The sequence below is a fragment of the Lathamus discolor genome, chromosome 6 (assembly GCF_037157495.1).
Source record: "Lathamus discolor isolate bLatDis1 chromosome 6, bLatDis1.hap1, whole genome shotgun sequence".
In the NCBI taxonomy this organism is placed as follows: Eukaryota; Metazoa; Chordata; class Aves; order Psittaciformes; family Psittacidae; genus Lathamus; species Lathamus discolor.
The window spans coordinates 74,233,344-74,254,553 of NC_088889.1; the positions used below are offsets into that span (position 1 = coordinate 74,233,344).

Here is a 21,210-nt window from a genome sequence, read left to right on the forward strand (position 1 = left end):
CTCCCAGCCCAGGGTTGCTGTCAAGCCCAGGTCCAGCCCAGCCGTTCGCTGTAGGGACGAAGTGACTAAATGCTGCATCATGTAGCTCTGTCCCAGCTCCTGCTTTGTTGGTCAATACTGGCAGCCCCAGTTCCAGCAAGGACATAGGCACATGACTATCCTGAAGTACACGCTTCTCCCAGCAGCAAGCAGCATGCTTTCTGGTGTCAATCTCCCAAGAACTAATTTTGTGCTGTATTTGAAGGAACTCGTGAGGGGGCAGATGATGCCCAAATGCTGCTGCTGAATGAAGTACACTGAAGGAATGCCAACAGGTCTTGCTTTGTACTTCTAAACACCAGAAGATGTCTTTAATATTTAAAATCTGACCCTTAATAAAACATTCTAAATTGTCAGATGCCTGCAGGGCTAAAATGCCCAGCTTTATTCAAGAAAAATCAAACCATGGGGTTGCATTAGGTGGAAAGCTCATTTTAACAATTGCTTCTCCAGCTCTTTTTCATTTGAGGTCTGGAGGATCCCTGTAACAGAGCTTGTACCCATGGCGTGGAGCAGGATAATGCGGTTTGCCAGCAGCAACCAGCTGTAGGCTGACTTTGCCACAGATTAAGCAATGGGGGATCAATCTTCCTACAGAACATTGCTGGTTTATCTCCTAATACCTTTTTGTCCTGCCCTTTTGTTCCTGGGGGAGCAAAGGGTGAATCCTATATCAAAGGTTGTGTGAGAGCCGAGCATCTGGAAACCTCAGCTGTGCACCACAGCTGGGGGAGAAAGAGGGGACTGTGACACCAGATAAATTAATAGCTTGTCCCAAAAAACCAAAGCCTGCAGGGCAGTGGGAGCCGTGAACCCGAAGCACCACGAAAGCAAGCTTTCGCACACAGCAGCTGCAGCATTTCCACTGTTGTCCAGTTGGGATGATGCTCTGGAGCAGCAGCTCTGGCACAGAGCCCAGGCCCCGGCTGCACAGGGCAGCACATCACACTGCTGCTGGGCTTTACTTTTCCATTTATGCTATGTAAGCAGTGACACACACTGGTGCATCCCAGCTTCTGGGTAGCAAGAGACATGGTTTTCCCCAAAGAGCAGCTGATGACCCTGGGACACCCCAGGCTTGCTGGAGCTGGCCCAGCTCGTATCCAGTATAGCACCAGGTGAACAGCCCATGGGCTGAGCTGCCACTTTCACATGCAGGGCTCACAGGAAAAATGGGGTAACTTGGCATTCGCACTAAGTTGGATGAGGCTTAGAGCAACCTGGTCTAGCGGAAGGTGTCCCTGCCTATGCCAGGGGCTTGGAACTGGATGAGCTTTAAGGTCCCTTTCAACCCAAACCATTCTATGATTCTATGATCCCCAGCAACAGCCTCTCTGCTGATTCCTGGATATTGGAGAAAAGCAGACTGCTTTTCTTTTCCTTCCTGCTTGTTGAGCAAGCCCTGTTAATGCAACAACCCATTTCCCCTGAGATGACAGTGAATGTCATGTGGAGATGCAATGTACTTAGCATTTTATCATGCAAGTACTACAAGGTGCCATTGCAAACTGGCTTTCTCACAGTGATGAACCTGAAAGACCAGGATGATATCTGTGCAATGCACCAGAACAAGGAACTATTGCAACTTTCATGCTGAGAATGAATAAACAATAATTACGTGTATGCAATAGAATTATCCTCATTAGCTAAAGATGAGCACAGACAAAAATCACATCCAACCACTCTCCAAACGCAGCATGTCCAGCTTGAAATCTGAATTTTCTGCTTTAAGCCCCAGCATTACAGCTGCTCTCTGCAGCATGGCTGATGCGACAGGCTGAAAACATGCATCTTATACACGCCAGGATTGAGTTCCACTAAAAGCACAGGTAATTTGGGCCTATAATTAACTCCAGGGACAAATAATAGTGTTTCTGAGTCAAATTCACCCAAGGGCAACCACAACAAAATGCTGCTCAGCTGAGTCACTGAGAAAACTGGCAGGCGGGTTGGACTGTCTTCCAAACCCAGAGCTATTATGTTTCCTCCTCCAGTGCGCCTTGTGTGCTCAGAGTTTATGAAGACAACCTGCGTGCATGTATCTGTGAATACACTGAGTTACCCTCCTCCCTGCATCTTCCTTCAGCTTTCAGGCCTCATGAGCCACACTGCTGGGCGGTGGGAAGGTGCAAGGCTGCCCTCCGCTCGGGGTTCATGGTGCAGCATCTCCGCGGGTATCACCTCCAGAGATGACAGTCCCCGGGAAGTCAGTCCCAACCCAAAAAGCTGTCTCCTCTCAAGGACAGACTTAAAAGATAGTAGGGCATCAATAAAGACAAAACTAAGGGGAAAAGAAAGCAAAAAGCAGAAAAATCCTTCCCCATTTCCACAGCCCATAATCCTGGAACTATGTATTTGTGTATTAAACAGTTTGCAAGATGATTACGTAAGTGAAATCTCTACAAATCTTTAAACAAAATAAATAACTAACTAAAGTGATTACTCCCCACTCTCCCCCTGGCTAACCTTACGCAGATTTAACAGATAACCAACAGCAAATGGAGGCCAAATAAACTGTTTTGTTGCCCTTTGAGTGTCCCTCAGTGGGTTTTGGAGCTGCTCCTTCACAGGGCGTTTGGGACTGCCAGGAGATGCAGCAAGGAGCTAGACCTGCTGACAAAGCCAAGGGCTTTAAGAAACATCTGCTGCCATTTAAAATATAGGAGGCACATTGAGATACCTGAAAGCTTGAGTGAAGGCAGAAAACCTGCTCTGGGGGCTCTGGCTGAGAAATGAAGTTTCCCTAAGCAAGTCTCGCTGTTGATGGGAGCAGGGAGGTGCTCAACTGCAGCAACCCACCCCTCCTGCTGGGGACCAGCCCTGGGAATAGCCATGCAGAGGGGACAGTGTGTTATGCCCACTGCTGCTTCCCCACAAAGGCAAGTGCAGGGACCGCAGGGGTACAGCAGTGCATCCTGTGCATCCTTCCTTCAAAGAAGTCTGGCTGTGTGACCTGCTCACTTCACCCAGTGCTTCCTCAGCAGCTGCTGAACCACTTGCACTTAATATAACCATTTGAGGTGCTATTTTCAGTGGCAGAGCATAGGTAATAGTGTCATTAATAGCAAATAATTCTTCCACCAGTGTATTGCTGTGTCAAAACGAGTCTCATCCCTGTCATTACAGCGCTCTCACTGCCCTGCCAAGGCAGTAACGCTCCACAGCTGCTGATGGATAAGGAATGAAACCATCACCCCTAATGCTAACAGGACGTGAGAATGTTGAGCAAACTCCTCTGTACTCTCCAGCCGCCCACATGCAATGCAAAGCCTCAGTGCCACCAGTCCATGACCGCTCTGCCCAGACCCACTCTCATTTTGGTGGTTCCTGGTGCACCTCAAGTGTCCAGACATGTGCTTCTATGCAAGAGAGAGGATGCCCCAGCACATCATGCCAGATCTCGCAGGGGATGCAGGCAAAGACCCCACTAATCCCATGCTTTGGTTTCTACAACCCTGTCCTCTCTCATTGTTCCACACAGCTTAAATCCAGCCAAGACAAAACTGAACTCTTTCCTTCTCCTTTCAAATCCTCCAAGTCTCTCTAGAGAAAGCAAGGTTTTCCAGGGAGCAGCAGGGGGAGAGTTTTAAGGGAGAAACTGCTTGTCCTCTCTGAGAGGGAGGAATCCTCTGAGGAAGGAAGACCTTAACTGAATGTATCCAACTCAAAAGGAAAGGGAAGATCCTGCTGCCCCTGTACATACTCATCCAAAGGTCTGTGCAGGATGCGATAGGCCACAGGGAGCTGAAGGAGCCCATATCCCCCTTCAGCCAAGGCTGGAGCTGCCGTGGTCCTCCTGCAGAAACCTGCTGGATGCCAGGATACCCACCAGACCTGGCACAGTCTGGGCTGGAGCCAAGTCTGCAGCTGGGAGCCACCAGCTTTGCTGCCTCCCTGTTACAGCTCCAGTGCATTCCCACCAGTGTACGGTTATCAAAGACCCTTGGCCACCTCTGTCTTCACCATGGGCTTTCAGCCTGGTTAGCTCAAAGGCAGCCCAGCTCCGGTGCCCACAGGTGCCGTGATCCCCAGTCCCAGCGCAGGTAACACCTCCTACCTGGCATCGTCGTCACGGGCTATAAGAAGGCGCATGTGGCTGGTGGCCGATGCTGTCCTCAGGATGTCCACAGCCCTGCAAGACAAGGATGGCCCCATGTCGGTGCCAGCTTGCAGCAGTGCTCCACCACTCACACAGCCACCTACCAAAGCTCACGGCAAACTGGGCAGAAACCCGCGGCCTGGGCACCAACCCATCACCAAACAAGTGACCTTTTTTGTCTGGATGCTTGTGAAACACCCCCATTCCCTGCCCTGTACGGGGCAGTCAAGTCGCAGCCTGAGTTTTCCACTTCTCAATAAATCAGAAGTCCCCAATAACAAAGGAGACCGAGAAGATGCACATGGCAGTGGGCAAATACCTCCCAGCACATCTTCCTCAGGAAGTTTCCATCTCAGGGGTGGCTTCTTTCTGGTTCAAAATACATGTGTCCCCATGGGAGTCAGGGCAGTGTGCTGGGACACACGCTGTGGAGACGTCCTCAGGGACCTCCTCCACCAAACCCAGCCGCTCTGGGGGTTTGGGAGCAGAAGCAGCTCCTCATGCTGCTTCCCAAGCATCCATCCAGCAGAAATGGAAGGCAGCCAGCAGGCTGACACCATGATTAATGAAAAGAGGTGCCCCAAAAGTGCCGTGCTCCTCTGGATCAGGGAGCTGAGGCGCTGGATTGCAGCTCCGGAGGGAATCCCTGCACAAAGCAGTGCTCTTGCTTGGGTACTGGCTTATCTCCTGTGCTGGGACCTGTGGGACTTGCAGGGAAGATGCAGCAGATGGAGTGGGGGTGCCAGGAGCTGTATTTTGGGGAATGCTGGAATATCTCACAAGCACAGTCTGAGTTCATTCATCTATTTTTATAGATGAGTGTCTGATAATTCCCAAGTTGGCTCTTAGGAAGAGCGCGGGCTGCGTCTGGGTGCAGACCAAACAGGGTCCTTGTGTCCTCAACCTGCAGACTGAGCCACTTCCCAGAACTATACAAAAGCAACAGGAATGCACAATTTCCATCCGGATATGGTACCTCTCACTTGTAACCCCAATTAGGGACTCTCCATTGACCTCCAGGATCTGGTCTCCTGGCTGCAGGCGCCCTAGAAAAGAAAACTAATGTGTAGAAACTGCAGAAAATACAGCTTGAAGGGACTGGGCGAGGTTGGGCAGTTCCTCCCTTTGCCCAGAGACAGGATGAAATATGCATAGGTTGTGCCTGAGATGCTCATCCAACCTGTTTTTCAAGATGTCCAGGGATGAGGTTTCTGCACCCTCCCTGACCGGCTCATGTCAGTGCTGCAGCACTTCCTCAGCTGGGGGAAGTTACGAAAGTCAGTACCCCAAAAATGCAATAAAGCTTTTACTTTGTGCAGTTTGAGGTCAGGTATAAAACGACGAGTGGCATTTCCACCTGTTCTTCATTTAATTCTCTTTATTAGGTGGAAAAATGATGTTGTAATATTTGGGGGGGGAAAGATCCAAACCAAAGCATCTTTTTGGCTTAAGTTACAAAAGGTGAACTCTGCAGAGCCCTGCCTAATACCTGCTCATCTGAAGCTACCCAGAATGGGATCAGCACCCCAGAGCAGAGCTGAATTTGCAGAAGGATCTCGGGTTATTCTGGAGCTACAAGCAGTGAGCACCATGTGGGAAGGGACAGGCAGCAAAGCGAAGTTCTGTGTGTGGCAGAGGCAGATCTTACTTTAAAGACATGAAGCAATCATGCATACGCTGAGAAGCCAAGGCAAGGCTGCTGGTGGGTGTTACAGTGACTGCCACACTAAACAAATGCCTCCGCTGCTAGAAAATCTGGAGGAAGCACCTGAAATGTTTAATAAGGCAATGTATAAAATAGATACACCGGATTTGGGCTTTCCTCAGGCTGTGCAGGACTCAGCACCAGATTTAACTCACCGTCCGCATAAGCAACACCCCCTGGAAGGATCCTCTTGACATAAACTCCATATTCGTCTCCAGTGAGTTCCTTGATGCCACCGATCACTTTAATACCTGGAGGAAAAGAAGTGCGATGACACAGAGGCAGAAGAACTGTCATTTCCACGGGACATCTCACACGCTGTCCCAGCTCCCAGGCACCCCAGCACTGCCTGACACCCCTTTAAAAACCACTTGTGAAAAGCCCCCTGTATCCCCTGCTCTACACAAGCAGTGGCAGCAGAAGCAAGAGGATGCAGCTGCTGACACAACACAGAGGGTAAAGGCATCTGATAGCACCTGCCTGGAGCAACAGCTGTGGAGACAAAGCTTCTGAGAAAGGTGTAGGTAAGGAGGTAAGGAGCGACCACCTTCCCCAGCACAAAACCCACAGAGTCATAGTTTGGGTTGGAAGGGACCCAAAGGCTCATCCAGTCCCAACCCCCTGCCACAGGCAGGGACACCTTCCACCAGACCAGGTTGCTCCAAGCCCCTGTGTCCAACCTGGCCTTGAACACTGCCAGGGATGGGGCAGCCACAGCTTCTCTGGGCACCCTGTGCCAGCGCCTCAGCACCCTCACAGGGAAGAGCTTCTGCCTAAGAGCTCATCTCAGTCTCCCCTCTGTCAGGTTAAAGCCATTCCCCCTTGGCCTGTCCCTACAGGCCCTTGCCCAAAGCCCCTCTCCAGGTTTCCTGTAGCCCCTTTAGGCACTGGAGCTGCTCTAAGGTCTCCCCTTAAGGAGCCTTCTCTTCTCCAGGCTGAACCAGCCCAGCTCTCTCAGCCTGGCTCCAGAGCAGAGCTGCTCCAGCCCTCGCAGCATCTCCATGGCCTCCTCTGGACTCACACCGACAGCTCCAATTTCATCCCTAATGGGAAAGGATCCTATTCTGCTCTGGGTGTCTCAGCCTGTGCTCAGGAAGGAACATTACTGGAATGTTCTCCCTGGGAGATCCCCTTTGAGGCGCAATGGCTGGACAAGCTTCAGCTCCAGTACAGCTGGGAGAACATCCCTGCTGCAAGTTCACCCTCCTGACAGGGTCCAGCAGTGTCTCCACCACAGCCTTGGAAGCTGCCATCAATAGCAGAGCTGGACATCAGGAGCAGCCACCTCTTATCTGTGTCTGGACCCTGGAAGAGCAGCCCAGTGGCAGGAGCCAGGGTGCAGGATGCAGCTTTATCATGGCTCTGAAACCCAAGGGTGGTTCAGGTGCCCCACAGCACCTTGGCAAAGGGTTCATGCTCCGCACAGCCACCTCGCCAGCATGCGACCTGTCTCTGCTGGCATGTGTAAGCTGGCTGGCAGGAAAAGGCCCAAGAGACTTGTTTGTCCAGGGCTCATTAAGTCCTGCTTCGAAGATCCAGGCCATGGACAGAAGGATTAAAAAGCCTGGCTTTAATTAACAAATCTCTCCTGTGAGCTGCTGGTCAGGCATTTGGCTGCTCTGGGCAGGAGGGCACGCTGAGGACAGGCAGCACCGCAGAGACGGGCACTGCCAGCACCAAGCAGCTTCATCCTCTGCTGCTGCCTGGGGTGATGGGCTGCTCCAAGCCTTGGTGAGGTCCTGAGATGCACAAAGTGACCCCATGCAAGAAACACAATCCTTCAAGGGAGCAGAGCACAGCTTCTTCCCTGGAACACGAGACCCCTTTCCAAAACAAGCAGGAAGGAAGCAGAGTGGACCCTGGATCAGGATTACTCGGAACTATGGTGCTATTTCCATCCCTAGCTCTCCTCCTCCTGCTCTGAGGACCCACGCAGTTTTCAGCTACGTCTGGGGAAACACCCTGTCTTTCAAGTCACCTTTACGTTAAAACTGTGATTAAAAACAGATCATTACAATCGTTCATTTCATTCCTGTATGCACCAACCACCGCTTCTCCCAAAACCAAAACCCCAGCCCTTCTGAGTGCTGGAGTTTGTTCCTTGGTCTTCATGTGTTAACTTTATGTATTAACACCCAAGCCCCTGTGAGGAGCCGTTTTACTGACAGCACTGGGAACACACAGGAGATTACCTCAGGAACAGGCACCAGTGGTGTTCTTCATTGCAGTTTGGGACAGATTGACCAAAGAAGCTGTGGCTGCCCCATCCCTGGCAGTGTTTAAGCCCAGGCTGGATGGGACTTGGAGCAACCTGGCTTAGTGGAAGGTGTCCCTGCCCGTGGCAGGGGGTTGGAACTGGATGAGCTTTAAAGGTTCCTTCAACCCAAACTAATTATGATTTTAAAAGAAATTTATTAAAATTGGAAATACTGCCCAAAAGAGGCATCTCCAAGTGGTCCAAGCCTCACCAAGGAAGGCGACCAGAGCAGGGAAGAGATGGTAAGAGAAAGCAAAACCTTCTCATCACTGCAGATGCTCAGCTGGAAATCTCAGCTTCCAACCAGGCTGTGGTGGCTGCTAGTGGGCTTTGCTGGGAGGGAGACCCTGGGCAGCAGTCTCACACTTGGGATGGTTTTGGGAAACCCCTGGCATGGGGGGTTCCTGCAGAAGCAAAGCCTTGTCAGTTCTCCTGGACAGGGAACACACTGGAAGTCCAACTTAAGCCAAGGTCAGGAAGTCGTCCTACATCTTTCATCACACAGGAACATGAATTAATTAGGAATGCTAAAACACATTAGACAAATGATGTGAAAAAAAATGCATCTCAGAAGAGGCGCGGCCGCAGCATCACTCGGCAGCGCAACGGGACCTGCTTGTGACAGGCTCCTCTGCTGAGGTATCAACTCAATAATGACTCATTTCCCTCTTGTGTCCACAAATCAATTGTAATAATGCCTTAATATAGCGGCAGTATCTACAAATCCTCCTTTATCCCCAACGATGTCAGGAGAAAATCCGATCTTGTTATTAAAATCGGCGATTACTCACAGTATTGCTCCCAGACACACTCCGACTTTGACGGGGGGAGGAAAAACACCCTGACTCTTAACCCAAACCAAAACCATCTGGGTGCTGCCAGGCCTTGCCCACACCGTCCTCCCAGCCATGGAGGCACTGTGCATGGCAGCTCTATCCCAAAGGAATGCACTGGGAAGTCCTCACCATGGCAGGAAGGAGGAAGAGGAGGAAAAGAAGGAGAAAGAAGGGCTTACCCCTGCCAGGGCACAGATCAAGACACGGGACAGCCCTGGGCTGCCTGCAAACAAGCAGAACTGTTCACGACTATGGTGGCAGAATTCCTGGGAGCCTTTTCATTTTAGAAACTTTAGAAAAAGTATTTGATTGAAGTATTTTATACTTTAATTAAATTTGTATTTGGGACCCAGTTTAGGTAAATAACGGCTCTTTAATTATCACAGTCCTGGTATAATGCTTATTAAGTCATACTTAGGGCCAGATAATCTAGCCTATTTTGGATCCCTCTATTTAATCTTTCCTTTCTGGCAAAGGTCCTGGTGCTGATGCCCACACCCCCAGTATTTTCTGTTTTGCAGAACAAATGCTTAGGGGGAAGCTCCAGGTGGGAATACAGGCTAGACTGCCTCAGATGGCATTTTCTTTAGGTTCTTAGTGATCCTACAAACTCCTTCAAGACGCTTGAGCTTCTCTGGTGCATCTAATCCCACTCCTACTAATGCCATTGTCGCAGTTCTCAGCTTCTCAGGCTGTAATCTCACCTGCTCCTGGCTCCCTGTACCACAGGTCAAGGGGTGTCCTGGCTAAGCCAGTTGTTTGGCCCAACTGTAATCATCTCCGGCGCATCCCGATCCCACCGGCTGCCGTGCCGTGCTCCCGGCTGCCGGCACAGACCTAAGCCAGCAATGTTCAATTACATTTCCTTTAATCCCCCTGTTGATCTTGCAGCCCCAGCCAGCTTTTTTCTGTCTGGAGGAAGGGACAGATTGGAGGTGAATCACTCGCTGCCCTGTCCTAAGAAGATGAAGGTCAAGATAATGGGATCTCAGTGTTTCTGAGAAAGGCTTCTTAATCAGCACTTCCCTTTGATGGCTATTCTTTAATTCAAAGTTCAGGTTTTAGGAGCTGCCCAGGTAACCCCTTTGAACTTCTGCTGAGGTTCACATGTGGGTTGCCACCTAAAGCCACAGAGCAACAGACCCGGGGCCAAACGCTGACCTGCCAAGCTGGCACTGAGCGGCCTGATGCTGCTCTAAAGACACTCTGCTGGAATAACACCCACATCCGAACACAAGAAACTCATGGAGGTACTTTTTTTCCCCAAAAAGAAGCCATTTTCTGAGCAGCTACACCTATGGCAGACATGGGTCTCCTGCAAGCACCACTTGGTCCTCAGCAGAGAGGGATGATTTCTGGAGGACAATCATTTATCTTGGGTGTTTCAAGAGGATGGAGAAAGCTGATGGTGGCATTAGAAAACTACACTATACCTTCCTGCAGCACAACACAAGACCCTGTAGAGGGTCTGCAACACCCTACAAAGACCCTCACACACAGGCTAGGGGAAAGGAAGAGTATTTGGACCCAGCAAAGTGGCTCACAGTGGGCTGCAACATCTGTGCGCTTCTTCCAGAGGTCAGTGCCAGCCCAGTCGGGCTTTTCTGGGTCTCCTCCTTTAACAAGCTAATCTAACCCAAAAGCTAAAATCCCATCAACACGACCAAATCAACCTCTGGAGATTAAAATATCGTATTTCACTGAGCGCCCATGAGCCTCATAAACAGAAGACAGGGGGAAGAGTCAGCAAATCTGCTCCGTGCAGAAAGCCCCGTTACCCCAGAGCTGGAAACAGCCAGTAACGAGTTTACAATTAATCGCAGGTCTCAGGAAACCTGAACCCGTTTCTTTGGTGAGTTTGACTTCCTGGGAGGGGTCCTCAATGGCCACCCAGGGACCTCACCAAGAGGCCCACAAGTGCTTTCTGGGGTGACAGGCTGCACTCACGATTAAAACGGATGGAAGAGGCCACGAGGTGGACCCCCAGAAATCCTAGTGCAGGATCACAGGATTTTATCACGTCCATGGAAGAGCAGCAGCATTTATGCTGCTGGATACACAGAGGTCAGATGAGAGGTTATGCTGGATCCTTTTGGGCTGAGTTTCATGAACCTGTGACTCTTTCTCACACTCTTACAGATATTACCTCCCCTTTTCCTTTCTCTCCCATGCTTTGATGTTCAGAACCCCATGGAAGGACACCTGACTCGTACAGTGCTCATACTCTCACCTGTGGGCCAAGCTTTCCCAAACCAGCTCACACAGCCCTGTGCCCAAGGAGAGCTGCAACACTCTGCGTCACCCGTAGCGGTGGCTTCCCAGCAGGGCCTGCGGCAGGGCAGGGGCTGGCAGCTGGGAAGGGCTTGGCTTTGTATTTACCTTTTATTATTAGTTTAATTGTAAATTTTAATGTAATAAATTCAGAACATTCTGACAAGCCTCCCCCCCATCCTGCTCAGGGGAGGGGCTCTGGCCCTGGGCTCCTGCACAGCTCTCAGCACTGCAGCTGCTCACCATCCACAGGGAATTAGTCAGGATTTTGACCTTATTTTAACCTCCCAGCTGCAAAAGGTGCCAGCAGATGCTCGACAGAGGCAGGCACAAAGACCAGTATTCCTGTGAGGGATCAGACTTCACACAGGGAGGCACATCACGACAGAGGTGCTGGGGATGGAGGGATGCTCAAGCTGCCCCAGCCCACCCTGGTGCCCCTCAGAACTCACCCAGCCCATTTGCACAGTCGTAGAAATCAAAGCAGTGCACAATTCGATCCATCCCGTATGGTCCCATGAGTGTCCTGGGAGAGAGAAGAGAAGCATCTTTCTTTCACAGGCCAAAGCAAACAGACGGCCAGGTGACCAACCAACACCCACACAAGCACATCCTTCCCACTGCCCCAGACGTTGCCTATGGAACGATGTTGAGCCACAGGTTCAGGGACACGGTGCCACATATGAAGCCCACACTGGCAAAAATCCACCCCTTCCCACCCCCCTTGAAGTTTCTACAGGTAGATGAGAGAATATGTGCAGGGCTGGACATCATCTTCCCCACCCAGCAAATCTGATGGACCTGTCTGTGATTCATTACCCCAGATTAACGGCGCTGGACAGCTGTCCAGCTCCCAGGAAATGAGATCAGAGCTCAGACCAATGTTCCAGGAATAAACCAGTTTCACAAATACAGACAGCCTGTAATGAAGACAGCGAGGCATGATCTGTGGGCAGCCTCCATCCCTCTGGCAGGGGGGTTGGAAAAGGGGGATGCCAGATCTGCTGGGCTGCTTCAGGTCCCTGCCTTGCCAGGTTGAGGTGGGAGCTTCTCATCGTGCACCAAAGTGGGTGGAAGAGCATCATACACCTGAGCCTCCCCCTAAACATCCTCCGGCAAGGTGACACCAGACTCCAAACCCGGACCACCGGCACTTCTCCTCTTTGGGTGGCCCATGGTGGGCACCCTATGAGGATAGGTGGACCTTGACATGAAAAACCCAGAGCCAGGCAGGAAACCAGAGATGAGTAGCTCCAAAACCACTCCACTTCCCAGGATTTAATTTGCAAGGGAAAAAGAGTTTCTGAATCAGTATCAGATCCCAAACCTGGACACAGCTGAGGAGGGACAACGCTGTGAGGCACAAACAGGCTCTTCTAGGTCTGGCAGATGCAGGAGAGGAATAAATCTCAGTTCTCTTTCCAAAACACTTCTCAAAATATCTAGCTGTTCTGCAAAGCCAGTAACAGCCCCTCTAAGATCTGCACTGGAAGCTTTTTCACCTCATTAAAAATATCCCCCCTTGATATTCTTGCAATGCTTCACATATTCAAGAGACTGGGCAAACAACTGGCCGCATCTGGTGCCTTGGGACTGGAAGGTGTCCCAGAAAGCCAGAGCAGCCCTGGGGCCAGACTGCTTCAATTTACCAGGATTTTCGGAGTATTTGGGTAAATCACCGAGGAAACTCTACCACAAATGAACAGAAATAGCTTGGAAGGGGCTGAAACGCGACATAAGGACGGAGGGTTTGGTAAAGCAGATGCCTACTTGATACGATCAACTTTTATCCCTGTGCAATGTCCGAACGGCAGAGCAGAAGCAAGCTTTGCTAATCTAGAGGTGCAAGAAACCCAACAACAGGCACTAGTGATGGCATCCTTGTCTCTCTCTGCTGCGCGCAAGACTCCTCTGCCACTGCAGCCTGGTACTGGAGAAGCCACAGCAGACGACCCTTGGCTAGAGGTGGCCACCACAACCCCAGCACTGCCCCATGCCCCCTCTTCAGTCCTTGCCCCAGCTGCAGGGGGATTACCTGCTGATGATGATGACTCCCTTGTAAAGGACAGAGACGGCGGGCATCTTGCTGGCAGCGCAGCCCCGCTCTGCCCGGCGCCAGCCACTCCGATTTGGCAGGAATCCGTTCAAACGATGACAAAAAAAAAATGGCAAAAACCAAGAACAAAAAAACAGGAGGGGGGGAAGGCCGGAGGGGGTCACGTGGTCTCCCCGTATGCATGTTAATTCCACCCAACATTAACACAGATCAGCTAAAAACATCTCCAACTTTAGATTAAAGCTTATGCAAGCCAAAGCCAACACGGCCCATCGCAAGCGCCTTCCCAAAGCAGCGGGGTGGGAGCTCTGCCAGCCCCCAGCAGCACTGTCATGCTCATCATTAAGACAACAGGATAATTATTTGGATGAATCCTATTGTGTATCTTTGAGAACAGCCCCTCCAGGGATGAAGGGCAGTGTTCAGTGCGGGTCATGTGTGCTCACCATCCCTAACGGCTTAAAATCTATGACAAAGCTTTGGAAGTAATAACAGACTGTAGCATTTATGGGTTTAGGGTGGTTTTGTTGTTTTTTTCTTTTCTTTTAGCATCTTTTCCAGCCCACAGCATTTCCTTCTTAATACAAAGCAAGTTCAGCTGTTCCACTGTCTGTTGGGAGTTTGGAAGTACGACTTACATTTAAACAGCCTCTTCCACCCTGCCTTGATGCATGTCACCCAGCAGGAGAAGCAGCATGAGCCCATGAGCCCTGTTTTGTGGGACATGAAGACAGAGGGATGAAACCGGATTATCCAAGGCTGGCCTGTGAGCAGGCACACACCTAGAACAAGGGCCCTCAGGGGTTGGCAGCAGCAGGGCTGTGGTCTTGGTGGGCACGGTGTGAAATGGAAAGAAATTCCCAGGAGCTGCAGGCAGTGGGAGGACACAGGTCTGGCATCCCTACAAGCTCTGAGGGAAAGCCAAGGTCATGGTAAGCTCTTGGCCTTAACTCTATCATATCATAAAGAGTCATAGAATAGTTTGTGTTGGAAGGGACCTTAAAGCTCATCCAGTTCCAACCCCCTGCCATGGGCAGGGACACCTTCCACCAGACCAGGTTGCTCCAAGCCCCGTCCAGCCTGGCCTCGAACACTGCCAGGGATGGGGCAGCCACAGCTTCTCTGGGCACCCTGTGCCAGCGCCTCAGCACCCTCACAGGGAAGAGCTTCTGCCTAAGAGCTCATCTCAGTCTCCCCTCTGTCAGGTTAAAGCCATTCCCCCTTGGCCTGTCATGATCAGTTCATGAGATTGTGATAGTCCTATCTTGTGAAGTAAATGAAAGTTGAATGAAAGAGGCCATCGGGGCAGAGGAGCAGAACTCAGCTTCCAGGTTTATCTCCAGACTCTCAGATCCATCACTCGAAAGCACAGATTGACCCTGCAAAAGCATCAGATGTTGGTGTTCTCGTGCTGATCCACATGTATCTTGTTAAAAGAAAGCTTCAGCAAAATAGTCTCTGAAGTTTTCAGTGTTTTAAACTGAGAACTCCCACATTCAGGAAGGATTTACAGGCCACACAGAACCTGCCCAAGGGTTCCAGTCCTGCTCTGTAAAACCCATGCTGAAGGCAAACCTTCAGCATGGCAAAGGGGATGCACCATATGGTCAGGCTCTTTCCTGAGCTGGGACCTAGCTGAGCAACTTTGGGTAAATCCCACTGGAAAACCCAGGCTTTCCTTACCAGAGGACACCACCAACAGGACTTTGCATTTTGAAATAAATGGGTGAATGGAAGGAGCATGAGAAGTACAAACGAACACCACAGGGCTTGACAGCACACAAACACGTGCTCAACTTGGATGCTCACTTTTTGGACGTCTGCTAGAAAATGAGTTTGAAAACTCTTTAAACTCATGAAAAAAAACCCCAACATTCTATGTACAACGTTTTTTCTTTCCTTGAAAAAGAGTTTTTAATCCAAACAGTTGAGTGAAACTCTGTCAGTCAGCTGTATTTAACACTAGAATCCAGAAGAAAGGGTGTGGGAGAAGCTATTAGGGGAATGAAAATAAGTCTCAAAGCAGAACCATACTGTAAAAAAATGCCACCAGCAACATAAAATCCACATTTTCCTAAGAGATGATGAAGAGCAAGTGGGGGAGAGAGAAACTGGGAGTACTGGGGAGAGGCAGAGGAAGGAAGTGGATTACAGAGTGTGCCCGTGCCCTACACACCACCCCACTGCCTCCTCCAGGGCATCATGCCATCTCCAACACCATCAAACAGACCACTGTCAAGAGCAAGCAGGTGGAGAAGATGGTGGCAATACTGACTCATAGAATCAACTATGCTGGAAGTTCTACATTTGGGGTTCAGAAATAAAAGAGGGGAAGAGAATGCCTGAAAGAAGCATAACCGAGTACAGTTATTTTTATTCCTCATTCAAGTCTCCCCCTGCCTTTCCTGTAGAGACTACAAGCAAAGAGCTCTGGGAACAGCTGGCCCACGAGATGTAGAGCTCATGGGTTTAATGTCATTTGGAGCATCAGTGGTCAACAGGGGGGCAGAGAGATGTTCAGCAGAAAACGCAAAACTGCACGGGAGGGCATTTCTCAAGGCTTGTCTCTTGTGACACACACTGTCGCTTAAAACTGGGGGTTCTTGCAGCCTGTCTGCTCAGGCAGGGTCTTCTCCAGGTCACATTAAGGCCACACAAGCAAAGACACAGAGGCACCAATCCCCTCAATCATTCCAGCCCCAGCATTGAGGCTGAAACCCAGGAACTAACATTTTCATGCATCTTAACCTTCAGCACTGACTGACGAGAGAGGTCTGGAAGCACGTGCGGCCCCAGCCACAACCCGTGGAACTCCTTCAGCTGGCAGAGAAGCCACCTTGTCTGAAACTACGAGATAAATGTCTCCAGCATATCAAAGGAGATGCAACTTTCCTGGTGGGACAGCCAAGAAGACAACTCCACCACTTCCCCAGTTGGAGAGGCCCTGCATACAGTGCTGTGACAGAGCAGGGCTGCTTGCCCAGGGACACACAGCATCTCTGGCTTCCAGGCTTGAAGTGGCCAGCTCCTGCACTTCCATGATGCTAGTTTCCAAGCTCTCTGAAGGTCTGTAGACTGCATGGGAAGTATGTGCTCTTTTGCTTCTCTGGCAGCACATTTTAAATCTGGATTTTCTTCTAAATACAATGACAAATCTTCCTCTCCCTCCAGCTGAGGGACAGCTGCCCTGAGGCTCCCTCCCCTTCAGCGCCCTGGGCAGCAGATTCCCACCTTCTTGCTTTAGAAAGCACCATTAGGATCAGAAATATAAAGCAATAGTTCAGGTAGGGATGCAACAAAATTTATGAGATTTTCCTTTCCATCCAACAGGAAATCACAAGCAGATGCAATTCTCTGCTATGTTATTATCATAGAATCATGAATTGTAGAACAGTTTGTGTTGGAAGGGACCTTAAAGCTCATCCAGTTCCAACCCCTGCCACAGGCAGGGACACCTTCCACTAGACCAGGTTGCTCCAAGCCCTGTCCAACCTGGCCAGGGATGGGGCAGCCACAGCTTCTCTGGGCACCCTGTGCCAGCGCCTCAGCACCCTCACAGGGAAGAGCTTCTGCCTAAGATCTAACCTATTAGAGCCACCTCTCCTCTACATGTTGGTCAAAGGATACTCTGGGAAAGCAGCCTTTAGCCTGTTTGTGGATAAAAGCCTCTTCTACATTTCTCCCTTGATCTGTCTTGTCTGCTTCCTTCCCTGCTGCTTGGGAAAAGCCAGCGTGAGCACCAAAGTTGGTGAACAATGGCCACCAAATCACACTTGCAGATGAAGGAACCACAAGTGGTTGTCCCCACATATCAGGGCTGGCTCCTCACAGGCAGGCACTCACTGCAGTGGTGCTGGCTGCGGGATGGGGAATTGTGAGGTTTATAGTGAAAAGTGGCTACAGAGAGAAAACCCAACCACAAGGGTTTCAGCTGGTGGAGAAGCACGTTGGTGAGCATGAGGAGAGAAGCGGAGACTGGGTATGGCTGGTCCCCATGTGGATGCCCAACCTAGCCAGGTCTCACCAGCATCCCTTGACTGAATCATGTGGTTTACAGAATCATAGATCACCCCAGATTGCTGGTGGCTCCAGGCAGGACCGTGAGCTCAGCAAAGCAGCAGCACAAGGATGCCAGAGCTGGGGATGAGCACGTTGTGCTGACAGCGGCATCCCAGAGCCTGCAGGAAACCTCTGCTCATGGCTTAGCAGAGGAATAGGGGCTGAGCAGGTCTGTGTGGGTGGGAATTAGAGGTGGGAGACATCCTGCACCTGAGTGAAATCCATCCGAGTGTGTCGGCTCCGGGAAGCAACAGTAAGGGGTGAGGTGGGAGGGTGCAGCCCTCGGTGGGACACTGCATTGTGGTCTCTGCCTGCATCCCACCACCAGGAGCTGCGGTGGGAGGAAAGTGCTGCCCGGGCAGCACCAGGCACTTGCTCAAGAATGATCCAACATTTGTTTCGTGACAAACCTAAACCAGCGTAGGCTGAAGAGGCATTTACATCTGATTAGAAAACAGAAAAAGCAACAGTGCTGCTTACAGGATCAGCTGCAAAGCATTGGTAATAACTCAAACTAAATCAATCGGCTGCTGTGGAGCTGGGATCGAGCTGCCTGCCTTCCACAGCCGTGGTGCAGTCTCCACATCAGCTTCATTAATGTTACCCATGGAGTTGCTTCAGATGAGCTCATATGATCAGGGACAGTCACAAACAAGTCTGAACAGAAGAGGGAAAAACAACCATAGCATCATAGCACATGAGGTTGGAAGGGACCCCAAGGATCAACTGGCCCAACCTTCCTAAGCAGAGCATGACCCTGTCCACACAAACCTTACCAATTCGGGGGAGTCCACCACTCCCCTAAGGCTGGGGTCCTACCTCTTCCCAGTGGTGAAGTGCTCTTGGTGAATCCTCATCCCCATGAGCGGAGCTGCTGGGCTGGCAGCAGTCACACATTGATGTGCCCACACCCTACAGGCACCTCCTTCCTCCCCATGGCCATGCAGACCCTGGTGCTCCTTCATACCCTTCCTCTGGAGGGATCCCAGGGGACCAAGGCATGGTGGCATCTCACACACAGCAAAGCCATCCTCCCTCTTCCTCACCCTCTGCTGAGGTAGGTGATATGCTGCTCTGCTTGGGGCCCATGCTGTGGCCCTGGTTTGGGTGTGAACTCCTGTGAAGGGTTAAGGGGATTATAAACCTCCCTGCCTGTCTAAATCCCCTGGGCTGTGGGATTGGACTGGTCATAAACTTATTAACAGGGGACAGTCGCTGGTGGGGGCTGTGGACCTGGCTTTGCTGCCCTGGTCACCAGGGAAAACATGAGAACAATGGCAGGAAACTCACCCAAGGGAATCCACAAGAAAGGGGATGGAAAGAAGAAGGGAGGGAAACAGATGGTACAGAAAGACGGGAGAACAGTGTGCTTTGAGGAAAGATTCCAGAATGTGCCACTGAGCCAGGAGCACAGCAGAGCTTGGGAAGAGCTTTGCCCTGTCCTTGAGCTGGAGCATCCCAGTGCTCAGACCCAGACCCTGCAGAAGGCATTAACAGAGCAGCAATAGCAATGCAGAGTCCTGCCCTCTGGCCATGCCCAGTGCAGCCCCACTGCCAGCTTCTCACCCCTCTGGGGCATGCACAGTGCGGTCCAGCCACGGGATCTGCCCAGCATCAATGGGCACCTCTGGGGCTGTTTTCTTTCCCGCTGGGTCTGGCAAAGCTCTTGCACAAAAGCCACCTTTGCAAAACCTACAAACAGCCTCCAGCAGCTGCACCCAGAGGAGCAAAGCCCCGTTGGGTCACACCAGCATCACCACCGAGAGAAACCAGCACCACGGGATGGACGAGCCGCTGGTGCAGCCACAGCAGCCCTGCCCCAAGCCCTGGTGATGGCCCAGGCGAGGTCGCGCCAGCAGCTCACAGTGTTTCGTTAAACTCCTTTTTCAAACTCCAAAATTAATCTTTTACTCAGCGGCAGAGCGGGGTCATGCTGACGGGAGTGCCGGGAGGTGTTATCTCCCCACCATCTGCTCGCCACCCTCCACCACATCCCAGAGGAGTCGCCAGACAGACGGACACTGGCAGCACATCTGGCACCCGTCACACACAGGGACAGTCCCCGGGCACAAAGCCAGCCACCCCTTGGCCAGCACTCTTCATCCACACAAAGCGCAACCCAGAGGACAAAGCTGGGGCAGGTCTTGACTCCAAACCCTGGCACATGAGCAGGCTGCCAAGGAAGGAAGAGGAGTCGGAGCATTTTTGCCTTGCAGGGAAGAGGGGCTCAGCAGCCCTGTGGAGCCAGGGATGTGGGCAAGATCCTGCCGATGCTGCCTGGCAGAGGTGTAGCTCTGTCTGCCCCATACGCACACCACAGCCCCACAACATCAGCATCCATCAGTGGCACCAGCCTGGCAGTGCTCCCCAAAACTCACCCTGCCCTGCACTACCTCCTTCCGACCGGCAAGATTCTGCCCTGTCTGCACCCAAAAGCAGCAGCGAAGCATGGGCGCAGCACCCCAAACCAAGCCCTGGGGTGAAGGTAGCTGTCACCCCGGGGCACTGCCTTCACCAGCCCGCCTGCACCCCCACGGGGTGCTGCCACCCCACAGCCCCACAGCCCACACTCCGATGACCTACTTCAGCAGGAGGCAGATTGTGCCTCAGCAGCGTCCATGGTCCGCGGTGGCTGCAGGGTCCCGTCTCGATCCCCAGAGGGGACGCCCAGGCTCAGCCAGCCTAAGAAAGCCTCTGCCAAACCGCAGGGTGGCCCTGAGAGCCCGGCGGGCCCCCGCCAGCTCTGGATCCGGCCCACTGACCCCCAGTTAATCGGCTAAAGCCGCGCGCTCTGAACCCTGTCCCCAGTGCAGCTGCACTCCCGCTAGCTTGCTCTGCCCTACATAGACATCTGCAGCTGCCCAGCACCCACCTTCACCTCCCGTCCCCTCTGCCTTTCCTGCACCCACATGGGGGTCCCCATTCCACACACACCCGCCCCCAGGCACTGGGTGGACACGGTGCCTTTGGAGAGGCCGGTGTTGTCAGATGGGAAAGTCCTGCAACAGGAGCAAGAGCACCCCGGACTGGGTGCTTCCCCAGCTGCTGCCCGCAAAATGAATCCTCTTCCCCACCCCTGCTTGAAACCAGCCTCACCCATGCACTGCCCTCCCCGGGGAGCTTGGATGTGGGTGCTCCAGGACCCTCTCAAAATGAATTAACCCCCACAGAAAGCCACAGGGTCACAGAACGCATCCCTCCTAATGCCACTTCCTTAGCTGGTGTGCAAGACGCTGAGTGATGCCCCATTCCCGGCACAGCCGCATCCCACCCTGCTTACCAGTAGATGAGAGAAAGCCCATCAAAGTGCCCCAGGTCATGGCAAGGGGGCTGGAGGTAGGACATCATCTGGGGCCACTGTCCCCACTGAGTCTTTAGGGCTGCTGTGGCTGGGTCCTGCTGCTCAGGGCCATGGTCTCAGGGTGCCAGTGGCTGGCACAGCTCCCTGCAAGGCTCCCGGCACCTCTCCCGGCACAGCTCTCGGCACAGCTCCCTGCTGCAGCCGACTACATCTAATCCCAGGCGGGCGAGCATGTGATCGCCCCTCTCCCGGCTCCCCCCAGCTAAACGCTGCCAATATCTCCAGTTGCGAGGCACCAGCCAGGCTCGGCGCGGCTGTGCTGGTGCCTGGGAATGCTGTGGTGCGGATCATCCCAGCCCAGGGATCCAATAGCGTGGGACATGGCACAGTGAGTGCCTGGGCTGAGGGACCACTGTGACACCCATCACCAGCATGCAGCCGCCTGCTTCAATGAAGCAAGTGTTGATTTTAGCAGGGTGACCCCTTTACCCTCCTGCCAGCAAGGTCCGCCCTCGCCCTGCACTATCAGTGGTGGCTAACGGTGGGTACAGCCATTCAGGGTGGTTACAATCGATGGTTAACCTGCC

The 21,210-nt window shown here is 52.1% G+C and overlaps 1 protein-coding gene across 1 annotated transcript in view; it reads right to left on the reverse strand.

The window, feature by feature from the left end:
* The window catches only part of LOC136017715 (syntaxin-binding protein 4-like), a 43,989-nt gene extending 23,319 nt beyond the window's left edge, over window positions 1-20,670 (reverse strand). Inside the window, exons 1-5 of the mRNA XM_065686237.1 lie at window positions 20,603-20,670; window positions 11,660-11,733; window positions 5,999-6,094; window positions 5,115-5,184; window positions 4,097-4,171 (exon numbers count right to left, since the gene is read on the reverse strand). Of these exons, the coding sequence (XP_065542309.1) occupies window positions 4,097-4,171; window positions 5,115-5,184; window positions 5,999-6,094; window positions 11,660-11,733; window positions 20,603-20,670 (383 nt within the window). The remainder of the gene's footprint in view (window positions 1-4,096; window positions 4,172-5,114; window positions 5,185-5,998; window positions 6,095-11,659; window positions 11,734-20,602) is intronic.
* Window positions 20,671-21,210: the final 540 nt, after the last annotated feature.